Below are 11,056 nucleotides of genomic sequence, written 5' to 3' on the forward strand. Positions count from 1 at the left end.
GGAGTTATTGAGTCTGTCTAACTGATCGGAGAGCCACTGTAGCTTCTGCAGGTCAATGACAATGACTTCTGTTTTGTTTGATCAGACCGTTTTACTGCCGTGTTACAGGCACCATTTGGAAACAATTACGGTATGTAAATAAACATTTACAGAATATTTATGTGTAGATAACTCATTTCACAATGCATATATCTGCGGTTTATAATCCGGTGTGGCTAATATATGGAAAAATACTTTTTTCTTCGAGAATTTAGTAGATGCGGCTTATATACCGGTGAGGCCACCTACTCAGTGGTCTAGAGTGTCCGCCTTGAGATCGGTCGGTTGTGACTTCAAACCCCGGCCGAGTCATACCAAAGACTATAAAAATGGGACCCATTACTTCCCCGCTTGGCAGTCAACTTCAAGGGTTGGAAATGGGGGTTAAATCACCAAAAATGATTCCCGGGCGTGGCACCACTGCTGCCCATTGCTCCCCTCACCTCCCAAGGGTCGAACAAGGGGATGGGTCAAATACAGAGGAGAAATTTCCCCACACCTAGTGTGTGTGTGACAATCATTGGTACTTTAACTTAACTTTAAGATCTATAGATGGGAAAAAAACGGTACTTGTTTAATAGAACCTCTGCCTTGTTTTTAATGAATACTTAGGCCTACTAGGCTACTGTAATTTAATGTTGGTCAATATGGTGGTAATAGGATAACCGAGTGTTTTTCTCAGGTTGCAGTTGGAGAAAAAATGCCAGAGAACCATAGCTCTAAAAGCTTAGTAACTGTTCACGTCGCCATAGCAACCCTACTATATCCGATTACTGGATGGGAGCATTAGCGTGGAAGTTGAGAAATTTGGGATTGACGAGAGCACCTTTGATGCGACCTGCCGGCTCTCGGCTGCAGCATTTTTAGAAACAACTCGCCTCCCGGAGCCGCAGTGACTCACGGTGGGGCGTGATCGCCGCGCTGTAGTACGCAGGCACCTCAAGCGACCGCCGAGAGGATTTTTCAAAAAGCGTCTCCAATGCGACTGATGAGTCACCGTAGACATGTCACACTCCCACATCCTGAATGAAGGCACCGCCGTTACACACCGCGATACGCCTTTTCTGCGCATCTTTTAGTCGACTGATTGGCTGGTTACTAACGGCAACGTGGGGTTCGCTGCACACCCCAATAGGAGCGGTTATGTCTGGTGAACTTAAAAATGATGACTATGAGCATTCTTTTACATGAAAATGATGGATAACTCGGTTTAGACTCATAAGTCAATGTAAATATACATACATATACATACACACACATATATATATATATATATATATATATATATATATATATATATATATATATAAAATAGGGCTGCGAATCTTTGGGTGTCCCAGGATTCGATTCAATATCGATTCATGGGGTCGCGATTCGACTATAAATCGATTTTTTTGATTCAACGCCATTCTCGATTCAAAAACTATTTTTTTCCTGATTTAAAAGGATTCTGTATTCATTCAATACATATATTTCAGCAGCATCTACCCCAGTCTGCTGACATGCTAACAGAGTAGTAATTTTTTTCTAAAAAAGCTTTTATAATTGTAAAGGACAATGTTTTATCAACTGATTGCAATAATGTAAATGTGTTTTAACTATTAAACAAACCAAAAATATGACTTATTTTATCTTTGTGAAAACATTGGACACAGTGTGTTGTCAAGCTTATGAGATGCGATGCAAGTGTAAGCCACTGTGACACTATTGTTCTTTTTTATTATTTTTATAAATGTCTAATAATGTCAATGAGGGATTTTTAATCACTGCTATGTTGAAATTATAACTAGTATTTATACTGTTGTTGATAATATTCATTTTTGTTTCACTACTTTTGGTTTGTTCTGTGTCGTGTTTGTGTTACCATGAATTGATTAACGTGGACTCCGACTTAAACAAGTTGAAAAAGTTATTGGGGTGTTATTTAGTGGTCAATTCTACGGAATATGTACTGAACTGTGCAATCTACTAATAAAAGTTGCAATCAATCAATCAATCAGTCTCCTCAATTGCTCTGTTTATTGCAGTTCTGAGTGTTGCTGGGTCAGGTTTGGTTTTGGAATTGGATTGCATTGTTATGGTATTGCTGTGTAGTGTTTTGTTGGATTGATAAAAAAAAAAAAAAAAAAATAAATAAATGGGTTGTACTTGTATAGCGCTTTTCTACCTTCAAGGTACTCAAAGCGCTTTGACACTACTTCCACATTTACCCATTCACACACTGATGGAGGGAGCTGCCATGCAAGGCGCTAACCAGCACCCATCAGGAGCAAGGGTGAAGTGTCTTGCTCAGGACACAACGGACGTGATGTTGGTACTAGGTGGGGATTGAACCAGGAACCCTCGGGTTGCGCATGGCCACTCTTCCACTGCGCCAAGCCGTCCCCTAAAAATCTATCAAAAAACAGATTTTTTAAAAATGAGAATAGATTCTGAAACGCACAACATGAGAATCGCGGTTCAAATTCGAATCCTTTTTTTCCCCCACACCCTTTATATTTATTTATATATATATATATATATATATATATATATATATATATATATATATATCCATTTTCTACCGCTAATTCCCTTTTTGGGGTCGCGGGGGGCGCTGGCGCCTATCTCAGCTACAGTCGGGCGGAAGGCAGGGTACACCCTGGACAAGTTGCCACCTCATCGCAGGGCCAACACAGACAGACAACATTCACACTCACATTCACACACTAGGGACCATTTAGTGTTGCCAATCAACCTATCCCCAGGTGCATGTCTTTGGAAGTGGGAGGAAGCCGGAGTACCCGGAGGGAACCCACGCATTCACGGGGAGAACATGCAAACTCCACACAGAAAGATCCCGAGCCTGGATTTGAACCCAGGACTGCAGGACCTTCGTATTGTGAGGCAGACGCACTAACCCCTTTTCCACCGTGAAGCACTCTACTAAATATATATATATCTATATATATATATATATTTTTTTTTTTTACTTGGGACTTCTGGCAGGCCGGATTTAGGACGCTAGTGGGCCTTAGTTTGGGAACCCCTGGTGTAAATTAAAAGTTAAAGTACCAATGATTGTCACACACATGATAAATGTGGCAAAATTATTCTCTGAATTTGACCCATCAGCCTTGTTCACCCCCTGGGAGGTGAGGGGAGCAGTGAGCAGCAGCAGTAGGCCGCGCCCGGGAATCATTTTTGGTGATTCAACCCCCAATTCCAACCCTTGATGCAGAGTGCCAAGCAGGGAGGTAACAGGTCCCATTTTTTATAGTCTTTGGTAAACAACCTACCGATCTCAGGGCGTAAATGAGTTTCTGTATAGCTTTTCTCCAGCAATGATCATGTGGTGACATCAATGCTGGTATTTTGAGAGGTAATCATTGAAGTCGGACATCACTGAAGGCCTAGTTGGTAGACGCACGGCCCGCCACTGTACAAATATATATAAACTGTATCGTCTGAAATCCACATTTAGACATAACATGGCATGTGTTGAGATTTTTTTTTTTGGGATAGTTGAACTTCTCACCTCGCTGGCCAGGAGGCTACATCTCCTGTTGAAGGTTGGATCAGGAAGCAAAGGCTGTCCGGCATCTGGAGCCTCATCACACACACAAACACACACAACTGCATCAAATTATGAGTACACAATCCAACTGTCTACAAAGACCACAAAGTTTGCTCACCTTGAGGCCTCTAGTTTCTTCTGCTTCTTCTTGTCCTCCTTCCTCCTGTCCTCCGCTCTCCGCCCTGTTGTCATCCTCCGCGTTCTCGTCAGGCTCGCACTTCTCCGTCCCTCCGGGTGCGTCTTGGCGAGAGCTGAAGGTCCTCACGGTCTCTCGGAAGGTCTCTTGGAAAGTCTCTTGTGTCTCCACCTCCACGGTGGAAAATTCCTCTGTGTTTGATTTTAAATCAGGTGCGGACGAGGCCTCCTCTCCTTCTATGGCTGATGTTCGAGACGCTGGCCTCACGTCCTCAGAGGTGCACTCACCTGGCTCCATCTCCTCTTTCACGAGGCGTTTGACTTCTCAGGTCAGTGCTCTGAGCTGGATGAGGGTCCCTTCTGTTCCTTGGTCGGGTCTTTGAGCGCGTGACGACCTGCCGTCTGGGTGTCGTTCATCGAGTACGTCTTATCGCGTATGACGGCCGCATTTAGCCCTCCACTCAGGAGCTTATCAGCAATGTGGCCTTCATCGCCGTGTGTTTTTGAGGGTGTCGTATGCTGGAAAGAATGGACCTCCTACACCAGGGGTCACCAACGCGGTGCCCGCGGGCACCAGGTTGCCCGTAAGGACCAGATGTGTCGCCCGCTGGCCTGTTCTAAAAATAGCTCAAATAGCAGCACTTACCAGTGAGCTGCCTCTATTTTTTAAATATTATTTATTTACTAGCAAACTGGTCTCGCTTTGCTTGACATTTTTAACGCTGAAAGAGACAAAACTCAAATAGAATTTGAAAATCCAAGAAAATATTTTAAAGACTTGGTCTTCACTTGTTTAAATAAATTCATTTATTTTTTTACTTTGCTTCTTATAACTTTCAGAAAGACAATTTTAGAGAAAAAATACAACCTTAAAAATGATTTTAGGATTTTTAAACACATATACCTTTTTACCTTTTAAATTCCTTCCTCTTCTTTCCTGACAATTTAAATCAATGTTCAAGTAAATGTATTTTTTTATTGTAAAGAATAATAAATACATTTTAATTTATTGCTTCATTTCAGCTTCTGTTTTTTCGACGAAGAATATTTGTGAAATATTTCTTCAAAGTTATTATGATTAAAATTCAAAAAAAATATTCTGGCAAATCTGTAAAATCTGTAAAATTAAATTTAAATCTTATTTGAAAGTATTTTGAATTTCTTTTAAAAATGTTGTTCTGGAAAATCTAGAAGAAATAATGATTTGTCTTTGTTAGAAATATAGCTTGGTCCAATTTGTTATATATTCTAACTAAGTGCAGATTGGATTTTAACCTAAAGCGCTTTGAGTACCTTGAAGGTAGAAAAGCGCTATACAAGTACAACCCATTTTATTTATTTATTATTTAAAACATGTCATTAAAATTCTAAAATTAATCATAATCAGGAAAAATTACGAATGAAGTTCCATAAATAATTTTTTTAATTTTTTCAAAAAGATTCAAATTTGCTAGTTTTTCTTTTCTTTTTTTCGGTTGAATTTTGAATTTTAAAGAGTCGAAATTGAAGATAAACTATGTTTCAAAATTAAATTTTCATTTTTTTCCTATTTTCTCTTCTTTTAAACCATTCAATTAAGTGTTTTTTTCATCATTTATTCTCTACAAAAAACCCTCTGTAAAAGGAAAAAAAAATGTACAACGGAATGACAGACAGAAATACCCATTATATATATATATATATATATATATATATATATATATATATATATATATATATATATATATATATACATACACATATATATAGATGTATTTACTAAAGGTAAATTGAGCAAATTGGCTATTTCTGGCCATTTATTTAAGTGTGTATCAAACTGGTAGCCCTTCGCATTAATCAGTACCCAATTAGTAGCTCTTGGTTTCAAAAAGGTTGGTGACCCCTGTCCTACACGCTGATGCACGCATGCGTGCGAGTCCATGTAAGCTTGTCACCTGAAGTTAGGGATGTGTACCGGATTCGGTACTTTTACATGCACCGACTGTATTCCGTGGGGTATCAATTACTGTAAAATCAAACAGTGCCATATCAATATTTTTGTTGCGCGTGATGTCTGGGTGCAGAGTCGTCACGTCCGGGTGTAGACTTAACTCCGGTTCACGTAAACCAGGGGTGTCAAATTCACTCTAGCTCAAGAAGGCGCATGGAAGAAAATCTGTACATACGCGGGCCGGACTATTAAAATGATGGCATTAAAACTAAAAAAATAAACACAACTTCAGATTGTTTTCTTTGTCTTACTTGCAAAAAAAGAACAGACATTCTGAAAATATAACAATAAAAATATAGAAAAAGGTAGCGCTAAAGTTTAGACCAGGGGTATCAAAATCACGGCACGATAACCTAAAAATAAAGACCACTTCAGATTGTTTTCTTGGTTTAAAAATAGAATACTTTATTTCCTTGAATTGCCGCCGGGGCGCTAATTAATTTAAAACCTCTTCTCGCGTTTACCAAAGGCATGCGGTAAATTTAGACCTGCGCTTATAAATTTGAGTGTGATGTAAGGATACCATCATGAAAAGCACATTTAATTAAAAAAAAAACTTTATTATGGTCTTACTTTTACTCATAAATGAAGTCCATGCGCAGCTCATTCTGATCAAAAGCATCGATAACTTGTTTATAAAAGTCTTCCTTATTTTTATTCAGTTTTAAGTCTCTCTGCCTCGAAGGAGATCTTCCTTTATTACCTCCTGCTTCGATTGAAAGTCCAGTTTAGAAAACTGTTTTATTTTAGATATGTAATCCTCCTTGTTAAAAGTGCAAATGAGAGGAAAAAAATAAACGATCACTGCTCACTCTTGCTGCTTGTTGTCACTTCTTCTGCAGCCGAGTAGTTGCAAGAAGGATCACTAGCGCCCTCTACCACCAGGAGACGGGAGTCATTTAATGACTCATATTTGACACACACAGCTACGGTGTATTAATAAAACATAGCTGCTTACTGTTCTTTATAGCATATTCAATAGCTTGGACCTTAAATCCCACTGAATAGCTCTTAATCTTCTTCCCTTAATGCGATTTCAAATTATTGAAATCAGCCTCCTCCATTTTGAAAATGATGACAGGTGAAGTGTCACTCGTGACGTGACGAGTTTGACACGGTGAAAATTCTAGGCATATGCTAATTATTTGGCGAAACGAGTTTGACCCGGGCTTCACGGTGGCAGAGGGGTTAGTGCGTCTGCCTCACAATACGAAGGTCCTGCAGTCCTGGGTTCAAATCCAGGCTCGGGATCTTTCTGTGTGGAGTTTGCATGTTCTCCCCGTGACTGCGTGGGTTCTCTCCGGGTACTCCGGCTTCCTCCCACTTCCAAAGACATGCACCTGGGGATAGGTTGATTGGCAACACTAAATGGTCCCTAGTGTGTGAATGTGAGTGTGAATGTTGTCTGTCTATCTGTGTTGGCCCTGCGATGAGGTGGCGACTTGTCCAGGGTGTACCCCGCCTTCCGCCCGATTGTAGCTGAGATAGGCGCCAGCGCCCCCCGTGACCCCGAAAGGGAATAAGCGGTAGAAAATGGATGGATGGATGGATGGAGTTTGACCTGGCGGAAATTCTAGACATGCGCATTTAAAATAATATTTTGCGAAACGAGTTTAACCTGGCGTTAATCCTGAGCCAACGGTAATGCTAAGCATGCGCTTATTTTTTTGCGAAATGAGTTTGCATACTATATACCCGGCGGCAATTCAAGGAAATACGGTAAGCTCATTCTGAAATTGTACAAATCATGTTGGTTGTTTTTTTTCAATTACCTGTTGCGGTTAATATATATACTTTATTCGTCAATCAATCAATGTTTACTTATATAGCCCTAAATCACTAGTGTCTCAAAGGGCTGCACAAACCACTACGACATCCTCGGTAGGCCCACATAAGGAAAACTCACACCCAGTGGGACATCGGTGACAATAATGACCCAGTGGGACATCGGTGACAATGATTACTATGAGAACCTTGGAGAGGAGGAAAGCAATGGATGTCGAGTGGGTCTAACATAATACTGTGAAAGTTCAATCCATAATGGATCCAACACAGTCGCGAGAGTCCAGTCCAAAGCGGATCCAACACAGCAGGGATATTGTCGATATTTATATTTTCTGAGTAAATTATGTGACAATGTTCATCAGTCAACTCATTGGTGTCAGGTAGTGATGGGTTGATGAGGCGTCATGAAGCGTTGACACATTGCAAAACTGTATTGATACCGTGTCACTAAATACTGACATCTGCTGGACATTAAAAATCCCTACAGGCAACCTATGGACCGACTCAACTGACACTGATTTTATGACCTAGTTGGGGTCGGCAACCCAAAATGTTGAAAGAAAATTGTCTGAATTTTAAAGGATTTATTTGTAAATTATGGTGGAAAATAAGTATTTGGTCAACCATTCAAAGCTCTCACTGATGGAAGGAGGTTGTGGCTCAAAATCTCACGATACATGGCCCCATTCATTCTTTCCTTAACACGGATCAATCGTCCAGTCCAATTAGTAGAAAAAAAGCCCCAAAACATGATGTTTCCACCCCCATGCTTCACAGTAGGTATGGTGTTCTTGGGATGCAACTCAGTATTCTTCTTCCTCTAAACAAGACAAGTTGAGTTTATACCAAAATGATACTATGGATGGTTTCAGCTGACGCGACATGAATGAGACAGAAAAAGTGGCATAAAACACGTCCTGGAAAGTCGGAGAGAGTTGTACATGTAAACCAGGGGTGTCAAACTCAAATACAGAGTGGGCCAAAATTTGAAACTAAACAAAGCCGCGGGCCAATGTTGAACAGATTAACCTTTTAATAGGGACCCAAACAAGTTTTGCATTGAGTATTGAACAAGCAAGGCTTATATAACTTTATAGTGACATGCAAAATAGAGTTTCAAATAAACATAATAATAATTTAAAAAAATATCAATGGCACATCAAATTATATATTGTAGCGTACCAGAAGTGTTAGTGCTGCAAGGGATTCTAACTTTTTGTTCACTTGTGTTTATGTCGTGTTACGGTGCGGATGTTCTCCCGAAATGTGTTTGGCATTCTTGTTTGGTGTGGCTTCACAGTGTGGCGCATATTTTTTCCCAAGATGGCGCTGCTGTAGTGGCTGCTGTAGGCAGGAGCTCTGTGCTTTTGTGTCATCCTTTTGTGTTTCCCTCTTGTTTTCATGTGTTATTATATTTTTTTGCATTTTGGTCCGGGACCCTTTGGGACTGTGTGACAAGGGGTGGCACTTTCGTGACCTCTGTGGTGCTTTTTTTTTTTTTTTTTTTTTTTTGTGGACTTTTGGATCTGCCTCCCGGGAGCCTTTTGGCCATGGAGACCAGCTGCAGGGTCTCTGCTACACCGGAGTCTGTTTGGAGGGACTGGAGGAGATGCGGATGAGGGGACAGGGCTGCGGAGCTAGCACTGAGCGCTGGGACGGAGAGGCTTCGCGGTGTCTTGGCTGGGTGAGCAGGTGTCGGACACATAAGTTACCTTGGACGTATCCTCGCTCATCCATGCGGACTGGACACTGGCCGAGAGTGGAGTCGGCTGTTTTGGTTGCTTTGTTGGGTCTGCTTCTGTCTCTGGCCATGCTCCCTCCTCCCCAGCGGACAATGGCGTGGAACACCGCAGAGGCCACCACAGTGGATATGTTTATTTTACTTTTTATTCATAGCTGTATGTAGGAGTGTCTGCTTGTATCTGCTGCTTTAATGTCCTCTGTGTTGTTTGATGTTTCCCTCTTACACACATTTAAGAGGGATGTGTACTATGGCTATGAGTTGTTGTTTTTTTTTGTTTTTTTTCCCCTTGGCCTCAGTCTGCACCCCCACTCCAGGGCCCAGGCTAAGACCGATTTTTTTTATTTTATTTGAATCTTCTATTCTTTTCTTCCCCCCGCCCCCCATGTTTACCTGTATGTCATCTTTTTTGTAAGGGGCGCTGGAAGCCGGCAGACCCGTCAGCGATCCTGTTCTGTCTCCCTGTAATGTTTGTCTGATCTTGAATGGGATTGTGCTGAAAATTTTAATTTTCCTGAAGGAACTCTCCTGACGGAATAAATAAAGTACTATCTAATCTAATCTAATATTTGTAACAGCGTTAAAATTGTTTATTCAGCCACCCTGAGTGTGACCTGATCAAGCATGCCTTGCATTAACTTATGTGTGTGTAAAATCCGCTTATATTGTGTGACTAGGATGGCACAATGTTTGTATGTAGGAAAAGCGGACGTGATGCAAGGTTGTAGAGAAGGCTAAAGGAAGTGCCATTAAAACAATATTGTTGTCCGGGTGGAAATCGGGAGAAATTTGGGAGAATGGTTCCCCCGGGAAATTTTTAGGAGGGGCACTGAACTTCGGGAGTCTCGGGAGGGTTGGCAAGTATGAGGATTAGCGGTGTTAGAGCGGCATCGCCGCTGTATAATACCGGCAGGCCAACTGTAATGTTTAATTTGATATTGCCTCAAGGGCCAAATTTGGCCCGCGGGCCAGAGTTTGACACCCATGATGTAAACAAACTACGGTGAGTTCAAGGACCGTCAAAATTAGTATGACAAAACGGCGCTCGCCAAATACTCGAATCAGTGAAGCATGTTTAATACAAACAGTGTGCTTTATAACAATTAGGGAGGTTTGTGTCATGTCTGTCCTCCTTCAGAAACCATATTAAGACAAAAAATGTTTTTTCCCCCTCACCTGTTTCCATTTTTCATACATTTTTGAAAAAGCTCCAGAGAGCCACTAGAGCGGCGCTAAAGAGTCGCGGGTTGCCGACCCCCGACCTAGTATATACAAAAATATAAACCAAGTCATTGTATTTCATTTAGGATTATTACATATCTTCATTTAAATAAAAATATTTTTTTATATTGTTTAGATACAGTCTAGGGATGCACCGAAATGAAAATTTGTGGCCGAAGCCGAATAAAATTTGAGCGCCTGGCCGAAGGCCGAATACCAAATACCGAATAATAAATGCAGTTTTTCACAACTTTTTTATATTGCATAAATAGCCTAGGATACATTTTTAGACATGTTTTTCAAATAACGTAAATTTTTATTGAATATTGACATTTTTTAATATTCCAGTAGCCTTTGCTTTTCAAAAAAAGCAGTTTTTCATTTATATTAGGCCTTCAAACAAAACATGCATTCCAAAAAAAAAAAAAAGTGCATTAAAGTGGATAAACCCACAACAAATGAATTATTGTCCTTTTGGCAAAAGTCTGCTTAGCCACAGTAGATATGCTAATAATGTAAACAGAAGGCTTAAGTAAATCTCAATTAAGTGTGTGCTTGTAACCTCATACACTTATACAGGTAGCCTACA

The 11,056-nt window shown here is 40.5% G+C and overlaps 1 protein-coding gene across 3 annotated transcripts in view; it reads right to left on the reverse strand.

Moving 5' to 3' along the window:
- The window catches only part of LOC133569175 (nebulin-like), a 107,724-nt gene extending 103,419 nt beyond the window's left edge, over positions 1-4,305 (reverse strand). The window contains exons 1-2 of one of the 3 annotated variants that reach the window (XM_061921371.1): positions 3,714-4,304; positions 3,557-3,628 (exon numbers count right to left, since the gene is read on the reverse strand). In XM_061921371.1, the coding sequence (XP_061777355.1) occupies positions 3,557-3,628; positions 3,714-4,028 (387 nt within the window). In that variant the 5' untranslated portion in view covers positions 4,029-4,304. Of the gene's footprint in view, positions 1-3,556; positions 3,629-3,713 lie in introns of all 3 variants that reach the window. The other 2 variants (XM_061921372.1, XM_061921373.1) reach the window with 2 other exon arrangements.
- Positions 4,306-11,056: the final 6,751 nt, after the last annotated feature.

This window comes from Nerophis ophidion, linkage group LG15, assembly GCF_033978795.1.
Source record: "Nerophis ophidion isolate RoL-2023_Sa linkage group LG15, RoL_Noph_v1.0, whole genome shotgun sequence".
Lineage (NCBI taxonomy): Eukaryota > Metazoa > Chordata > Actinopteri > Syngnathiformes > Syngnathidae > Nerophis > Nerophis ophidion.